General features: G+C 45.7%; 5 protein-coding genes across 5 annotated transcripts; 2 read left to right on the forward strand and 3 right to left on the reverse strand. All coding sequences in view use genetic code 12, as the record gives it.

The window, feature by feature from the left end:
- Positions 1-11: 11 nt before the first annotated feature.
- Positions 12-4,505, reverse strand: PAN1 (Pan1p; the record flags this gene model as incomplete). The annotated part of the gene is made up of 1 exon (XM_002617275.2): positions 12-4,505. The coding sequence occupies one exon, from the start codon at positions 4,503-4,505 to the stop codon at positions 12-14; it is 4,494 nt and encodes a 1,497-aa protein (XP_002617321.2).
- Positions 4,506-5,437: 932 nt separating this feature from the next.
- On the reverse strand, positions 5,438-7,198 carry THI20 (trifunctional hydroxymethylpyrimidine kinase/phosphomethylpyrimidine kinase/thiaminase; the record flags this gene model as incomplete). Its single annotated transcript, XM_002617274.2, has 1 exon — positions 5,438-7,198. One exon carries the CDS (start codon positions 7,196-7,198, stop codon positions 5,438-5,440), a length of 1,761 nt encoding a protein of 586 aa, XP_002617320.2.
- Positions 7,199-7,713: 515 nt separating this feature from the next.
- FOB63_005042 (AMP deaminase) lies at positions 7,714-9,987 on the reverse strand (the record flags this gene model as incomplete). Its single annotated transcript, XM_002617273.2, has 1 exon — positions 7,714-9,987. The coding sequence occupies one exon, from the start codon at positions 9,985-9,987 to the stop codon at positions 7,714-7,716; it is 2,274 nt and encodes a 757-aa protein (XP_002617319.1).
- A 1,618-nt stretch (positions 9,988-11,605) lies between these two features.
- On the forward strand, positions 11,606-12,562 carry CAR1 (arginase; the record flags this gene model as incomplete). Its single annotated transcript, XM_002617272.2, has 1 exon — positions 11,606-12,562. The coding sequence occupies one exon, from the start codon at positions 11,606-11,608 to the stop codon at positions 12,560-12,562; it is 957 nt and encodes a 318-aa protein (XP_002617318.2).
- A 909-nt stretch (positions 12,563-13,471) lies between these two features.
- On the forward strand, positions 13,472-17,284 carry GDE1 (glycerophosphocholine phosphodiesterase; the record flags this gene model as incomplete). The annotated part of the gene is made up of 1 exon (XM_002617271.2): positions 13,472-17,284. One exon carries the CDS (start codon positions 13,472-13,474, stop codon positions 17,282-17,284), a length of 3,813 nt encoding a protein of 1,270 aa, XP_002617317.2.
- Between the last annotated feature and the right edge of the window lie 1,042 nt (positions 17,285-18,326).

An 18,326-nucleotide genomic window follows, 5' to 3' on the forward strand; every position in this document is an offset into this window, starting at 1 on the left:
CCATGACTTGCTCACAACACTCTACCGGCCAAAGAGTTCTCTGCGACATGTTTCTCGGAATCGTCCACTTTCTTCAATGCTTTTCCTCCTTGGATCTGACCCAACAAAGCACCTAAATTAGGCACCGCGCTTGGACCTCCCAGCGGTGGTGCTGGGGCACTTAAGAACGAAGGAGGAGGTGGAGGTCCTCCAGGAGCTGGGGGTGCCGAGCCAAAAGATGGTGGGGGAGCCTGCGGTGGTGGGGGAACGGCCAGAGGTGGAGGTGGAACTCCCATAGGTGGAGGAGGAATTCCCATAGGAGGTGGTGGAATTGCCAGAGGAGGTGGTGGCACACCATCACTAGGTGGCATAGGGACTGGTGGGGGAGGTGGAGGCGGCATTCCTTGGGGTGGAGGCGGAGGTGGAATCCCATCGGTTGGTGGAGGTGGAAATGCCTGTGGAGAGGGCGTTGCAAAGTCATCCGACGAGTCTGTGGTGTTGTCGAAAGAAGAGTCATCCGAAATATGACTTGATGCAGAAAGAGGAGGAGCAGATTCTGCTGACCCCGCAACCGGCTCTGAAGGCTGCGCTTGAGGCACTGGAGGTTGTGTCTCAGGCACTGGGGGTTGTGTCTCAGGCACTGGGGGTTGTGTCTCAGGCACTGGGGGTTGTGTCTCAGGCACTGGAGGCTGACCCTGAGGCACTGGAGGTTGTGTCTCAGGAACTGGAGGCTGACCCTGAGGTACTGGAACCGCTGGCGCCTCCTGTGGTGGCTGAGGCGCTTGTTCAGGTTGGGATGCTTGCGGTGCTTCAGGTGCTTGGGGTGCTTGGGGTTGAGATGGTTGAGCTTGGAAACCAGCATTTCCTGTTGTTGCTCTTGAAAGAGGCTGAGGCATTCCGCCAAAAAGCAAACTGGCCAACTTTGCTGCCCCGGCACGATTTGGCTCTTCGTCATCAGAACTGTTCTCTTCTTCGTCACTCCAATCTTCCGACCCCAAGCCGCGCTGCGAAGCTCTTTGCGCCGCCAATTTGTTCTGGTCGACCAGCTCAGTTTTATTTGTAGGCTTGAAAAATGGGTTGGAGTTGGCGCCAGGAGTTGAAGGCTGTCCTGTTGCAAACTTCGCAAATGGGTTGCTCTTGTGAGGTCCTGTCTCGGAGCTTGCACTTGCAGCCTCTGCACTTGGCTTAGTCTGCTCGGGAGCCTGCTCGGCCGGTTTGCTCGCCGCTGGTGCTTGAGGTTCTGTCTTTGCTTCTGGCTGGGATTCAGATTGGTTTGGTTTCTTTTCATTGTGTACACTTGAAGGCTTGTACAGCACAGCTTGAACCTGGGCCGGTTCCTCATCACTGTCGTCTTCTAACGCGGCCATCTCTTTCTTCAACTTGGCCAATCTTGCCTCCCTCTCCTGTTTTTTTCTGAGCTCTTTTTCCTTTTTGCGAGCTTCCATTTCTTGCTTTTGCTTCAAAAGTGCAGCGTACTCTGCATCTTCTTCATCATCAGACTCTTCTGGAACATTTCTTTCTGCATGTACCGGCTTAGGTTCAACAAGTTGCGACGCAACCTGAGGCTTTGGTTGCTCTACATTTTGCTGGACCTGTGGTTGAGGCTTAGGTTGCTCAGGCGCTTCTCTTGGTTGAGGTTTTGGCTCTTGTTTAGCTTCCTGTCTTTCGGCCCTTTGTTCAACTTTTGGTTCAGGTTTAGGTTCTGGGGCCCTTTCTGGAGCCGCTTCTTCTCTTTCGTGATTCTTGTTTCTTGAAATTCCAAGCTTGGCCAAACGTTCGTTCATTCTCTTCTCTGCCTGTGCTTTGATGTACGCAGACCGCTCCTCTGGCGTTTTGTAGGCTGGCTTGGCCTTGGGAGTCGGCGTAGATGCTAGCGACGAAGAAGACAGAGTTGATGGTTTAGCCGGTTTCTGGATCAGGTTAGCGACTGGCATCGATTGATCAGACTTTGGCTGGTTGGCTTCCGCCTTAGCAAAAGAATTCAATTCATCAATAAATGCTCTCATCATACTGGAAACGTCATTGCCTTCCTCCCACTTGCTGGAAGTAGCTTCAGACTTAACCGAAGTTTGCAAATGCACGGCTGCGCCGTCTTCCAACTCCTTGATACTAGTCTCAATGTCCTTGATCATGCCTTGCTGGCTTTCACTTTCTCTCTTGGCTGCTTCAGTTTCCTGTTGCAATTGAGCTTCTGCATCCTTGTTTGAGCCTCCAGGAATAGGCTTTCCTGTCAAGGCAGCCATTCTTTGCCTCAAAAGTTGCTTCGATTTGTGCTTGCGAATATCGGCCTCGGTAACTTCGCCGTTAATGCCCGTACCCACAATTCCTTCATCGCCACTTTCAGGCAGCCAGTCAGGAAACTGCTTCTTCAATTTGGCCTTGGTCAATTCAATCTTTGCCTGAGTGATATCTGCAGTAACCTGATAGATCTGCGACATCAACGAAGGGACTTTGTCTTTGGTGAAGTGATCCAATTTCTCCAACAAGCGCTTCTTCTCCACTTCATTCGCACCAAGAGCATATTTGTTCAACTCCTTTTGAACATCAATCACCTGGTGCTTCAAGTGCTCAATCTCCCTATAGTTGTTTTCGTCTTCCTGTTTTCTGGCGAGCGAATTGTGCTGATCTTCGACGTCTAGTGCATCTAACAAAATGCGCTTTTCGTGGATCAACTTCTTGAGCTCTTGCACGGACAAATCTCTCGACTTAGAGTTGGGTACACTGCCTTGCAGTTCACTAGGTTTTCTGCTCTTATGACGAGAGCTAGAAACGTAGCCCACATTGTCATCATCATTCTTGAATCTGGAAGCCGAAGTCGTTGGCTTGGCCGCTGGCGCCGCCTTTTTAGCTGAGCCGCCTTTCAAGGAGTTTTTCAATGTATCCACAGAATCCTGCAAATACTTGGCAGATGGAGGTACCAATTCTGGAGGCAACCGCAAGGGAATGTCGTAGCCATTCAATCTGCGGTAAACGAGATGCATGGCCACAGCAAACTCATCCTTGTTCAACTTGCCTCTGTTGCTTGAATCGCACAAGTTCCAGATCGATTCCAAGTCTGGTCTGCTCAAACCGGACTTGCCAAAAATAGAAATGGCTACATCACCTTGGATGTAGCCCTGCTTGCCGGTGTCCCAAGCGGCAAAAATACCGTCGTAGATTTGTTTTTCTTGTTTAGTGATAGCCCACGTAACGTTGCTTTTCAACGAGCCACCCATTGCATTCTGCAAATTATGGCTAGGAAGCTCTGCCGAAGGCAAAAAGTGCTGCTGCATAGCATTCAAGCCGGGGATACCTCCGGTAGGCATCGACACAAAACCCCATTGGCCTGGTTTACCCGTAGGCTGGGCCTGCAAAAAGCCAGTGGATTGGGGCTGGAGAGACTGGAAGCCTGTGTTTTGGTATCCAGTGTTCTGGGGCTGGAATCCGGTTGACTGGGGCTGGAATCCGGTTGACTGGGGCTGGATGCCTTGTGCTTGATACCCAGTGGTCTGAGGCTGGATTGCCTGAGGTTGGAAGCCTGTGGATTGAGGTTGAATCCCCTGCGATTGCATTCCTTGAGCCTGGTAGCCGGTCGTTTGTGGCTTAATTCCTTGGAAACCAGACTGGCCGCCTTGAGACTGAGGCTGAAGCTGTTGGAAACCAGTCGTTTGGGGCTGGAGTGGTTGGAAGCCTGTGGTTTGTGGCTGGAGTGGCTGGTAGCCAGTCGACTGCGGCTGGAATCCTTGAGCTGGGACCAATCCCGCAGTCTGCTGGGGCTGCAACGGCACCAAGCCGCCTCCAGTTTTCTGGGGAACAAACGAAGTTGGTGGAGCTGGACCCTGGGTCATCCAGTCAGACTTGTCCTGGGCAAAGCTAGAGAAGGGCGTGTTGGCCAAGATGGCGGCCGGGTCTTCAGGCACGCTGAAGTTGATGGCGTCGACAAAGCTCTGAACCTCGTTTGCCCATTTCTCGGGCAATTGGTGAGGCAATTGATCGCCACGCAACGCCATGTTGCACAAGTGCAACGCCAATGCAAACTCGGGGAACAAAAGCAGTCCCAGCTTGTTTGTGTCGGCCAAAGCCCAGATTTCGGCTAACAACACCGGTGCCAAGCCAGAACGCAACAAAATGTCCCGGGCGGTGTCGCCCAGCACAGCGTTTTCGCCCTTGGCGACTGCCGTGCGGAACAAGTGCTCAAACTTGGTCTGGTCGCTGGCGGTGATGAACGATAAGCGCATGTTTGGGATCTTGATGTCGGAGTTCTCCTGGACATCGGCGAGAGCCGCCGAGAAGCCGGTTTTTTGTGCCTGGAGCGGCGCGTAGCCCGTCTGCTGCGGCTGGAACCCTTGCTGTTGGCTGGGCACCGCCTGCTGCTGGGAAAACTGGCCCTGGAACTGTTGCGGGAATCCAGTTTGCTGGCCCTGGAAAAGCCCCGGCTGCTGCGGCGCCGCGCCGTAAAAACCGGTGCTCTGTTGCTGGAGCGGGTACCCCTGCTGGTACTGGCCGTAATTCTGCGAGTATCCGCCCTGTTGGTACTGGTTGTACATTGGGGCAGAAAAGAAGTGGTTGGTGGAGTTTGGGTCGAGCGGTGGTGCACAGGTTTATGCCGTCGATCCACTGAGCCACTGAGCCAGATAGAGGAGATAGTATACCGAAACTGCAATAATTTTTTGATTCTGTATGTTTTGTTTTTCTGGTTTGTTTCTTCGGTTTGCTTTTGTTTTTGTTTTTGTTTTTTGTTTTTTGTATCTTTTTTGCTCAATGTCTTTGGTCAATTTACTGATTACTAGATCGGTCCTGCGTTCTCAAGGCGGAGCACGATACGCACAGATGATAGAATTGAAAGAATTGACAATTGAATTTTTTTTGTAGTGACGAAAAGTCGGCACCAATGTTAAACAAACGTTTATGTTGAACGAATAATGGATACTGAAATGATTGAAAGAGCAAAGGTTCCCTTCGTTAATATGATGATTGAAACATTTGATTATGATCTTATTGCAGTACATGGAAGGCAGTAACCAAAAAGTAGATGCTCTGATCGCTTTCCTATTGCTTTGAAAATATGAAAGACCAGCAGTACAAATTGAGTTTGTAGGCTCATAACTCCAGCTAAGCATCTTTAGACATTTGTGTGAATCCAACAGCCAATGGCTCTTCCAGTCAATTGGTAGAGTAAACTTTAATGGACCCTGTAAGCGTCGTTTATTCTAGTGAATAAAGGTAGACCTAGACTGAAAATCTCTAGGTTCCATAGTATATGGTTCTATATTTTTCTTAGTAAGCCCTGTTGTCTATACTCATTCGGACCACTTACATGGGATACGGAATAGCGTGAAAACTATAGAGACTATATTCAACGGGAATAGGAAGTAGAGCATTGCAAATAATACGAAGTAGTGAATATCCCACGTTAGAAATCGGAAGCTTTCTCGTTTGTATATCATTATGTTTATCAATGGCTTGACAAGACTTGCAATTAAATGTCCCGGGTCACGTAGTCCCAGAAACCTATTTCCAATATGGTTGCAGTATTGAAAATAGTCACTAGCTCTTCCAATCTCTCCTCGGATATTTCCAGTTTCTGGAAAATATCGTCCAAGGTCATCCGGCCTTCTTTTTCTGCACTGGTATACCAATCAGAAACATAATCGTTCAACCAGTCACCATAAGTTTCAGATTGGGTTGCGTTCACAACTCCCAAATCTTTTGGATCCACTTTCTCTCTAATCTTTTTGCCATAAATCCCCGCCTCGGCATATCCGTGTAAGCATGGTGCCAACGCCACTTTGAGACCCAAAAAATCTTCAGTTTTTCCCAAACTCAAGAGGTAATCACAGTATGCGATACATGCACTAGCCGGTTGAAGTTCTTCGTCCAAGTCTGCATTGTCGTAGTCAATATTGTATACTGTAAGCAACTTTTTCTTGTGCCTTTTGATCTCTTCGATGATACTTCCAATGATTAGCGATTGCGCATGAATCTGCTCACAAGTTGGGGCCACTGAAGCAGCAATGGCATGAACTTGGGCATAGTTGACTAGGTAGTAAAAGTCTTGTTTCAAGTAGAAGAGAAAGCGGTCAAAGGGAAGCCTGTTTCTGGCCAAAAGATCTAGAAATTCGTGATGCACATACTTGTTCCAGTTTTCGTTGACCCTAGGGTGATTTGTGAAGTAGTCAATGATTGATCCATGTTTCTCAACCAAATGGGTTATCTTTTCGCCTTTGATAACATCTTTCACACTCGCCTTAGCCTCAACCGTATGGTTTAAAGGACCTTTGCCGTGGCCCAACTTTTGCTTCAAGCTAGTCATGCCCCGGTGAATGTAATTGACCGAAAGCGGAACAGCAAGTTGCAATGGTATTCCCTTGGCCAAGTTCGAAGCAACAGAACTAGCTAAAGTGCATCCAGTTCCGTGAGAATTATTTGACTCAATATATGAAGAACGAACCACAGTTACTTTCTGCTCGTCGCTCTGGAACAAAACATCAACAATCTCCAAAGGTTGGCCTGAACCCTCTTTGCTTGAGAATTTCTTCCCGTTGAGCCAAGGAATGTGACCTCCCTTGACCAACAAATTGGCACATCCAAGCTTTTCTTGCAATCTGACAGTGAAAGTCTTGAACTGGTCGACTGTCTCGATCTCAATTGGCTCGTCACCAAAGCACTTCCACAAGTGGAGAGCCTCCACATAATTGGGCATGCACAAGTATGCTCTTGGGATGATGGTCTTTTGACAAAGCTGCATTGTCTCGTCATTGGTGAGAATCTTGCCTGATGTACTTATCATGACCGGATCCACAACCAACTTGACATTTTTGCTTTCCAAGTAGTCAAGGTAGGACGCAAGAACTTCTACGGCATCCTTAGTAAGCATTCCTGTCTTGACCACCTTCAATGGTGGGGAACTTTCGTATCCCTCGAGAAAATCCTCAAAATCCTTTTCGAGAATCGCCTTGACATGTTCTTTAGGTGTATCGACCACAGCCGAAACGCCCAAGGTGTTTTGGGCAGTTAAAGACGTGATGCATGTAAGACCATAGACACTGTGGGCCGTCATGGTTTTGATATCAGCCTCGATACCTGCTCCGCCAGAACTATCGGATCCTGCAATAGTGAGGACAGCAGGAAGCTCCACTTTGGGTTCATTGGGCTCAAGAAGGTTGATGGTAGCAGATGTGATTGGCATTGGTTTCTCTATGGCATTTTGGGTCTCTGGATGCTTGGTTCTTATACCCATATATTTAACCTCGCAGACCTTTGCCCTGTATGCGCATGCGACTTGGATTGCTTGCCATAGGACCCGAAATCTGGCGGTGGAGGAGAAATAATTTGGGAAAAGAACACGTATTCATTGGGGAGGCTGATTCGTTTGGATCCAGTAAGAAACAACCTTATAGACGTCTTGGGTGTCTTCTTACTTGGCGTTGGTGCTCGTTTCCCATAAGCGCATACTATGCGATAAGACGCACAATAGGCGAAAGTGGTATATGAAAATTTTCCGAGACAGAATATGAAAATTTTCCGAGAGACAGAATATGCAAATGAAACTAGCAGAAAACAGCTGATTCAGAACTCAATATTATTCAATTGGGCATATCAAAATTCTGTGTCAACAAGTTGTTTTAGTGTGAAGTGATTCATCCGCGATATTCGGAGTATCCGACGATGATATCCGATTCCGTCATTCCACTAAACGTGCTCGCTACGTAATATTCGTTTACTCAAATCTTGGTATCATTAACAAAGTCTATACTAGAGCTGTTTTGTCCGCAAGGAATTGTAGTATTCCACTAACAGCAATTCGCTCTTCAAAGTCTCTTCTCTATAGCCCACACGGATATTAGGCACGTTGGTTTTTTCAATGTCGTTTCCCTCGACGCCCGACTTGGCAAAGTTTTTGCCAAGCCAGTGCTTCTTGATAGCCCATTCCCAGCCTGACTGCTTCACCGAGTTCATGGCCAACTCACACATGTCCACACTAGAAAACTTGTAAATCTGCGCAGCGACAGAGTACTCTTCAATCAATGGCTCCTTAGTATAAGAAAATTGCAAAGGGTCGTCGGTGGACAAGGAAACGTTCAAGCCCTTTTTGAAGAAATTGAAAAATGGGTTCTTGTCGTATGTCAAGAACAACGCATTGTTGGATAATGGGGACATGGCCAATCCGATTTGGTCCAAGTAGTACAAGTACTGGACGAAAGGAAGCTTCCGCAAAAGGATGCCGTGAGAGATGGAGTGGGACGTCAAAAATGCAGCAATCAAGTGTTCTGGGTCTCCGGCTTCACCACAATGTGGCCTCAAAAGGAAAGTATTATATCCTAACGAACAACGCAACTGATTCAACGCAATCAAGTCCGAATACAAGTAGTATAAGTAATACGAGTAAGGCGGATTGTTGTGGCTATCCCACTCGCAAGCTGTTGGAGGTTTTCTGGTGTTGAAATGTTTGTCCAGCTTCGACTCATCGTCGACAGAATCGAAGCCGACAACTCTCTGCAAGAAAACATGAAGCTTAGGATTGGATTTGGGGTTGAGTGTCACTTTGTAAAGAGGGAGGAAAAGATTGTGCAAGATCTTCTGGAATGTGTGCACGTTTCCGTTGGTCTTGTACAAGTCGTACAAACGTGGAACTTGGATCAACCACCGAACATTGTGGCTGAACAACTTATTATCCACTATCCAGCTTGCAAGCTTATCCCATTCATCAGCACTGCGGCCGTAAACAGAAATTCTGAGCTCCACCATTTGGTACTTGGAAGACTCCAAGTCTTCGAAAACTTGTTTAGTGATCTCAGCCAAATACTTGCCGTTGATGAAGTTATCTGTCTTAAGGAAAATCTCACGCAAACGTGACTCGCCGATGGGATTATATTTCAAGTTGAACTTGTCGAACCGGTGGAAAGTGTCTGTATGTGCGTGCATGTCCAAGGTATCGATGGACAAATCGTAAGCAGAAAGGTTCAAGGACTCGAACACCTGTGCCAATGTCAACAACTTCCCATCTCTGAAAATAACTTGCTCGTCGGGGGTCGTTTTCAACTTGTACTTAATAAACCGCAACAAATGTTTCTGGTTCATACATGCAGAGTGGTGGATGTGGGTATCCACTTTTCTGACATTGTAAAAGTCTCTGTGTGGGTTCCTTTTCGACTGCTTGTTTTCCTCAAATTCGTTAAGCAAGTAGTACATGTTCCACTTGGTTTCCAAGTACAGCAAGCGCTTGAACGCAAACGATTTGGTTGGCCCATCCAGCAGAATCTTAACGATCTTGTTCAAATCGGAGTAGTAATCGTGCAAAGTTGGGATTTCCGAAATGGGCTCACCAGTCTCGCGGTCATACACCTGATAAACGTCTTCGTGATTCAATTTCACTTCGTATTTGTCGGAAACGTCTTGGTCTGGAATGTGGCACTTTTCAAAGTCGAAAACCTCTTCATCTTCAACTTCACCTGGGATTTGGTTAAACCTGTTTTTCAGTTTGTAGGTGGGTTTTGGAGGAGGCGGATAAATCGTCCAATCTGGCTTATTTTTTGGATTCACCGCTTCGTCTTTCTGAAGTGAACGATCCAAATACTTGTGGCGCAAGTCCAAGCACATTTTCACATTTTGGAAAAGCTCCACCAATTCGTGCGACGGATACTCTTCAGGCAAAGCATTGGCATTAGCCTTGGGGTCCTGCGTGTGGTTGTTGTTATGTGACGCCTCTGATGGTGTTGGATGGTACGGAACAGGGTGTTTCGGGAACTCGATCACCAGCTGTCTTCTTTTAGGTGCTGATTTGGTCAGCGACATGCTTGCTGACCGCTGCATTGGGCTTTGAAGAGCCTCGAAGGCACGGACTTTCAAGTCATGGTCTTTGATGAACTTGTCTTCAGTTGTGGAAAAGTGGGTGGAGTTGTAGGATTGAGAGAGGAGGTTCTCATTGTCGTCCGAATCGGAAAAGTGGTGCAAAGCATCGCCGTGGGGATCATCGGTGGCTATTTCGTCTTCGGAAATGTCCAAATTGGATTTGATGTCAAACGGCATTGTATATCAAATGACGTGGAAGATGGAAGTAGGAGCAAAGGAGTGCTAACGGAGATTAACCCGCGGTGATCTTCGATGCAATGCGGGCGCGATGTGGTGCGCAACCATTTAAATGTGACGTGCGTCGTGGTGCGCTTTCAAGATGTATGAGTGGAAACAGAAAAGTTGCTAGTTGGTAACTTCAGAGGGTAATATAAGCCACTTGGTCTCGTTAATCTTCAGATATGAGAGTCTTAACGTAAGTCTTCAGTAATCACAACAAAAATAGTTAATCGGATTGAGCTTATGCAAGGTTCGTCCTGTTTGTATGTAATCAATGGTTTGACAATAGCAGTAAGAAACTTGCGTCCATTTTATTCCTTGAGGTCAAATTCCCTGTAGGGGTTCTTTTGCTGGTGTATTTAAGTTGAGATAATGGGACTGTGATCAATATCCAGATAATACAAAGTTGTATGCAAATAGACTAATTTATGGAGGGACTAATATCTCAAGTTGAAATCATGTTGTGATTTTTGTTTTTAACGCAATCTGATTTATTTTCATCCTGGTGATAGGCAGAATGAGCCTCTAAGCTTCATTTTCTCAGCCTTATTGTACTTCACCTAAAGCACTCTATGAGAGTGGTCGAATTTTGTTTCAAAGAAACAAAAAGGAAATGCCCATACAGATTGAAAACGCGCTAACAGCTCTCAGAAGTACTAATACTTCATGTTCGATAGCCTACCTTAATACATGGTGTAGTTTTCAACATGTGGCATCTGAACTTCCCTGAAACTCGAGGCAAGTTTGAAAGAGCCAGAGAAGTGAACAATGCTTGACAACAAAAGGTAAGAATGCTGGATAGATTTATGTGCTGATAAACCGAAAATAGGCTTCGTTTCGTTCAATAACTAGAACGTGTTACTCCATGCAAACAAATCATAATTTCGGTAATGCTTAAGCAGTTGTTTCATACCGAAAATCCTAAGGTTGAGGGCTACGTCAAGGGCATCAACCGCTTCTGTCCATTTTACAATAACTCTTGAATAGATGCATAATAGAAGTGAGAGAGGTACAAGAATAAAATCTGGCATACTTCCAGCCAAGCTCATGTGCCCTGCTACTCTTGGAGTCTCACGTGGCCCTTAATTATCTCACTACCACAACTTCTATTACATTGATTTTCGACGATCCATTGGCCAACTGTGGCTGTGTCGTCCAGTAATCCCGCATCAGTAATCCCGCATCAATAGTATTATCGCACATAGTATTCCCGCACCTGGTATTCCCTCGTCTCATCTCAGTATTCTCTACAGTATTCTCGCACTTTAAGTGGCTTTCGCCAAATAAACCGCCGACCAAAAAATAAATGCCACTCATGCTCAAGCACGTACCCCAAAAGGGGTACTATTTAGCGTGCATTTATTTTGCTCCGGAAAGTAGTTTCCGTTTCATGGAGCGGAGTCATTACGGCGTGGGTTGCCGTTTCCATGCGCGGATTTCGCTAAGTGCAACTCACAACGGCGTGCTCGGCTTCTCTTTCCGCGAACAGCCACTATGTATGGAGCCCGACAATTGACTCCAGTATAAAAGAGTGCCGATCGCCACGAAAAAAGATAAAAACTATTCAGACCATATCATGTCCTCACCCGTCTCATACACATTCCATCCACAGAAAAAGGCCACACTTGTGCTTGCTCCGTTTTCCGGCGGCCAGCCGAAAGGCGGAGTCGAGTTGGGTCCAGAATACATACTAAAACACGGCTTCGAGAACCAAGTGAAGGCTTTGGGATGGGAAACGGAAATCGCCAACCCATTGCAAGACGCCGACTTTGAGGAAAAAAAGTCCGAGGCCAGAGATGCTTTCGGCGTCAAAAACACCGTCATCGTCAGCGAATGCAACAAGAAAATTTACGATGCATGTCTCACTGCACACGGCTCGGGAAGAATGCCCGTTGTCATTGGAGGAGACCACTCCATTGGCACGGCTACTGTTGCAGCAGCGTTGGAAAGTGACCCAGACACATGTGTATTGTGGATCGATGCCCATGCCGATATCAACTCGCCAAAGACCTCTGAGTCAGGAAACTTGCATGGTTGTCCAGTGTCGTTTGTCATGGGCATCGACAGGGATTCGTATCCTCCTGAGTACGGCTGGGTGCCTGCCAAATTGAAGCCCAACAGAATTGCATACATTGGATTGAGAGATGTGGATGCTGGCGAACGCAAAATCTTGAAAGACTACAACATCACAGCCTTTTCCATGTACCATGTTGACAAGTACGGCATTGGCAAGGTGGTGGAAATGGCGTTGGACAAAATCAACCCAGACAGAAAGTTCCCTGTCCACTTGTCGTACGACGTTGATGCCATTGACCCATCTTTTGTTCCTGCCACAGGTACAAGAGTGGAAGGTGGTTTGTCCTTGAGAGAGGGTTTATTTATTGCTGAAGATGTGGCGCAAACGGGGCTCTTGAAGTCTTTGGATATTGTCGAGACAAACCCGTTGTTGGGAGAAAACGACGACCACATTTTGGACACGGTGAACGCTGCCTGTGCCATTGGCCGGTGTGCCTTGGGCGAAACCTTGCTCTAGAATAGCTAGGGGTATGAAATTATGAGTAGAAGAAATACAAGAGAGAGCACACTAAAGTTGAGAGAAATGTAGACGTATGAAGAGGAGGAATATTGATCTGTAAGTTTGGTTTTCTGATTGATGCCAATTACTTTATGTCCCCCAGATTCTTGCCAATCAAAGCCAAATTTGCACTCACCTATCTTGCATGTTCTCCTAGGTTTATCATTTGGTCTAATTGAAACAAGGCCAACAGTAAACAATTAGACCTAAATTGGATTACCTACAGAAAACAGGTTTGATGGCGAAAATTATGGTGCTTCGAAGTCATTTTGGTGCTTAAATATTCTGTGAAATCACCTATTGATAAGTGACAAAAAATATCTCAGAGGAATCAATAAGCGTATTTAAAAAAGGGCATTTAATACCGCGATAGTGAACGATACTAAATGTGTCCTTTAATGTCCTGAGCCAGCCCTTTTTTGAAATGCTGTTTATGTTTTGAAAACAATTCCATACTAACAAATGAAGAAGGCAAGCTCAAGTGAAGTCTTTAAAAGGTATTCCGCGGCGATAAGCCCTTCTAGGAAACTCATCTGCAACAATACCTCATCCTCACATAGACACGTGTATACTGAACTATATCATATCCAGAAACAGACAAAACTTAAGCTTTCCAGATTCATTTCAATGAAAAAGATGATTGATTGCCACTCCAAGTCTTTTTAGCCTCATGATTATTTCTCCAAAAAAGAAAGCATAAAAAACGGTATTCTGTCATCGATTTAGTATGCTGTTGTATCTGCAGGATCCTCCATACAGACAGAACACGGGGTCCCATAGTGAATGCATCATTAATGCTTAAAGGCTGACCCAAATAAACAAGTGGTGTTTTTTTTCGTCGCCAGATCCCGTTTTTGATCTCTGACAATGAAGTTCGGCAAAACTTTTTTGACCCATCAGATCCCAGAATGGTCTGGATATTACATGAACTACAAGCACTTGAAGAAAGTGATCAAGACAGTCGATCAGTTTGCAAACTACCATACTGCCGTTTCTCCGGAGCTCCCCGAGCTCATTTCTGCTGTCTTGTCCCAGTTCTTCTATGAGTTGGACCGTGACATTGAAAAAGTGTCTGATTTCTACGATACGAAATTCCACGATTACCAAAGGAGAACAGACCGGGTGGTTCATGCCTTGGGTTATTCGAACGGAAAAGTCACGCATGAGGTGGATACCACAGACGAGCTAGATGAGATTGTATCGATTTTGCTTGAGCTCAGGGCCGTCTATCGGAATCTCAAGTGGTTTGGTGAGTTGAACCACAAAGGCTTTGTCAAGATCTTGAAGAAGCTTGACAAGAAATTGTTGTATCTCACAGAGTTGGCCAATGACCAGCTTCGTAGCAGTTCCGAGGATGGTGCGGAATTGCCGCAGGTTGATTTGCCAAGGCACAACAAAGAGGCATATTTGGCCACAAGAGTCGAAGCTTTGCCTTTTGCCAACGGGCTGGAGCTTCAAGCGGGCTTGGATACCATCAATGCAATTTTGAATCAGCTTGGCGACCAGCAATTGGATCTCGAATCTTCAGAAGCTACGGAAGCAGCTACGCGGGATTTGAACGTGTTGAAGATCGGCAATAACCGCAAATACTCTTTTGACAAGGAGTTTTTGGAGGAGTTCTACGAATTGATCCACGAAGATAATGCCTCAAAACTCATGGCCAAATTACAGACGTTAGATCTGAGCACTCGCCTGTTGAAACTTTTGCTTTTATTGTTGAACAAGGCCACTCTCGCCAATTCCATTTCCTGCGTGGACCTGTTGCTCGAGCAATTATTGAATATGTCAGAAAATGAGTCCCTGGCTTTTGCTGATCCCTTGGATATCGCAGGACGCAATTTCTTCCATCAATATGTGGTGTCTTTGGGCAAAAAACAAGTCACAAAAGCACAAAAACTGGTTTTTCCAGGCGAGTCGGCAGAATTGAGCAGACTTTACGGTAACAAGAGCGGTCCGGATGGGTCGCAGCTTACACCTGTGAGCAACGAAGGTTTGGCCCATGTTTTGGAAAAATTGGACCTGTATCCTCAGCACCAGCACCTTCTTATTGCTCGAGATGGATACATCCGGACTCCCTTGCACTATGCGGCTCAATATGGAATTAAAGATGTCACCAAGCTTATTTTAGACTACTTGGTGCGCTGGAAGTTGGTGGACATTGGAAAATCCATTGATTCTGTAGATGAATGGGGAGACCAAGAAGGTCTCACGCCGGTACATCTTGCGGTTATTGGAAAACATCCAAAAACATTGCAAAACATTCTTAATGTTGTTGCCGTAAGTCTCACGTGTCCAGGCTTGCTTTTGCTTGCAGCTCGTTTAGGAACGGACGAGATTGTGCGTTCTTTTATTTCTGCCCGGTTAGTCGATATCAACTACTGTGATGCAGAGGGAAATTATGAGACTTCGCTCTACATTGCATCGAAGCTCCGTTTTGCACCCTTGGTGAAGTTTTTGCTCGATTCTGGCGCAGACACGGAGTTGGGCGAAAACGTCTTTGGGTGGACACCCATTTTCATTGCGTGTGCGGAAGGTTTCGGCGACATTGTGGAGCTTCTCAAAGCTGGAGGTGCCACTTACAGCTTGGTGGATAATTCAGGCTGGTTGCCTATGGAACATGCGGCCTTGCGTGGCCATTTGGACGTGGCTAATCTGGTAAAGCCAGATAACGAACGCTTGCTTCTTTACGACATTGACAATCCCGCTCGGAATGTTCCACGGGTGGCCAATCCTCTGTCTCAAGCTACATCGCTTGCTGCATCTCCATTCTTGAACCCTACGGCTGAGGATATGCTTTTGCTGACTTCGTCTATCGAAAAACTTCCTGAACCAAACAGAAATGCTGTGAACGAAGTTTATCGCCAGTTTAAACAATTGGATAATGGTTCTTCTCTGTCAGTGAATATTGCGTCAACCAGTCCTCCAGAGGTGGCGAACAGAAACTTCCGCAGTCACCTGCGTTCTAGATCTCCGGCTAACAGGCGGAAAATGAAACCCATTAAATCTTTTGGCCATAGATTTTTGCAAAAGGACGAGCAGTTGATTTTACTCACTTTGGGAACCACAGACTTGCGAGATGAGCTGAACCCCATCGACTTGAATCGCATTTCGTTGTCGCAAACCTTCTTCACAGAGTTGGATACAGCGCTTTCTTTGGTGATTACCTGCTGCGACAAACTGACCAAAAACGTCATTGAGGCGCCAGTGGTTATTGATTTGCCTTTGGAGGATCAACATGGGAGCGCCACCGATCCAATTTCTTTCAAGTTGACTGGTGGTGTTGACTCGGCAAATGTTTACATCACCTTTGATATTGTGCCCACATACCAATATCCGGCAGTGAGTGTGGCAAAACGGAAATCTCGTGTGTTGGGCAGAGGAGTAGCCATGTTGGAATCGGCATACACAAATGTGGGAAGCCACTTGAGATCGTTGCACAATTCAATCACCGTGCCCATTGTTCAACAAGAATCACTCGATTTGTTGGGAACTTTGAAGTTTGAGTATTTGTGTGTGACTCCGTTCAAACATAAGCAAATGTCCATTACTCGTTCAGATACGTATTGGAAGCAATTGGTGTCCACACGAGTCATTGGCCATCGTGGTTTGGGAAAGAATTTCAACAACAGAAAATCCTTGCAGTTGGGCGAAAATACTGTTGAGTCTTTTATTGCTGCTGCGTCCCTTGGAGCTTCGTATGTGGAGTTTGATGTGCAAATGACAAAGGATTATGTGCCTGTTGTTTATCACGATTTCCTTGTGGCTGAATCTGGCGTGGATATCCCAATGCACTTATTGACTGCAGAGCAGTTCTTGGGTCTTGGAAACCAGAACTCTTCACCTGGAAACGGCAAGATTTTCCACTACGATAAAGTCAACCAAAACGGAAACGTCACGAGAAATTTTGCCTTTGATGATGAGCTCTTGGGTAAATACAATAGACCCCGGCTGATGCTGTCGTATCCATCGGAACAGAATCAGAAATTGACTGTTGAAGATGACTTGGACAGAGAATTTCAGGACCAGATTACGCGCAGAATGAAGCTCACCAAGACTTGGAAAGAGAAAGGTTTCAAGGGAAACTCTCGTGGTCTGTCGATTGCGTCCGATTTTGTCACGTTGAAAGAGCTCTTCAAAAGATTACCAAAAAATGTTGGATTCAACATAGAGCTCAAATATCCCATGTTGGATGAAGCTGAGCATGAAAGCATGGGTGAGGTTGCATTTGACATGAATTTTTACGTGGACACCATCCTTAAGGTCATCTATGACGAGAACACTACGGGCCGTGACATTTTATTCTCGTCGTTCCATCCAGATATTTGCTTGTTGTTGTCCTTGAAACAACCCACGATCCCAATTTTGTTCTTGACTGAAGCCGGAACGCAGTTCATGGCCGATATTAGAGCTTCCTCGTTGCAAAATGCTATTCGTTTTGCAAAAAAGTGGAACTTGTTGGGCATTGTCAGTGCAGCGAAAACGTTGGTTACGACTCCTCGTTTGGCTCAAGTAGTGAAAAGTTCTGGTCTCGTTTGTGTTACCTATGGTGTTGAGAACAACTCGCCGGAATTGTGCAAAATTCAAATGAAGGCTGGCGTGGATGCCGTGATTGCCGATTCAGTTTTAGCGGTGAGAGAAGGCATGAGAAAGGATGATGGAGATGCAGAACTAAAAGTTTGATTAGAGCCTCGGAATATGTCAATGTGCATACGTTAGAAAATAGATAGAAGTTTTTTTTGACTTTACTTAGTATATTGTAGTGGTACAAGAATAGGGTGATATGTCTTTGAAGTCAGGATTCTGTCTAACAAATGCTCTTTCATCTGATGACCAAAATGCCTATGGCGCATTCACAACCCGGAACATGAGGATATTGTTCCCTATAAAAAAGCTGCTCATCTCTTAGACCTTACACTCATCGATTTCCTATCATCCATTGTTTCATCGCATACAACCCATGCTTCTCTGGCTATCTTTTACACTGAAGTAACATTATTTCCAAAAGGGGGAAGATCTTCTTGTTCAGTAAGTGGTATCACTTAGATGATGTAGCTTCATTTCTGCCAAGAGAGCCCTAGTGACCTATTGATACCCACTGGTGCCCTCAAGTGAAGACTGATGTGAAATGAGAAGTTTAATTTTAAGTATTTTCATCTCTAATTCTTATAGTACTTTTATCTATCGTCCAGCTCGAATACAGCCCGTACATAAGCATGCATCATTCTACCTTTTTAGTGTAGTGCCTAACCTTTCGTATTTCGTTTTTCTGAAGCACCTTCTTCCTTATCGTCTCTCTGAACCACAGAGACTCCCGTACATTAACGTCTTTGACGCAAATGATGGGAAAAGGGAAACCGACGTTTGTATCAGAATGCAATTAACGAACGTTTTTGACTATTAAAGATCTTATTATTGTGTCTTCACAATATGTCCAGATCCTATCTAAATACTCGCTTTAAGACGACGTACATTGTATTAAGCGCATTATTCGCCTGAAGAGTGAAGACTCACTCAGGTATGCCAGGTTTTCTAAGAAAGAGTATATCAGCATATGATCTTTCCAGCCTTCATCACAGTTAAGTTGTAAAGAGAGGCAGAGACAATATAGGAGTAATCAAGATAGAGACGATACTCATATTATGAGACGCTTGCATGAATAGACCGCATGCCCTCTTATAGTTTCCACTTTTGTAACGCGCACAAGACTAAAACCCATTTTGAC

Source organism: Clavispora lusitaniae (assembly GCF_014636115.1).
Source record: "Clavispora lusitaniae strain FDAARGOS_655 chromosome Unknown tig00002663_pilon, whole genome shotgun sequence".
Taxonomy (NCBI): Eukaryota; Fungi; Ascomycota; class Pichiomycetes; order Serinales; family Metschnikowiaceae; genus Clavispora; species Clavispora lusitaniae.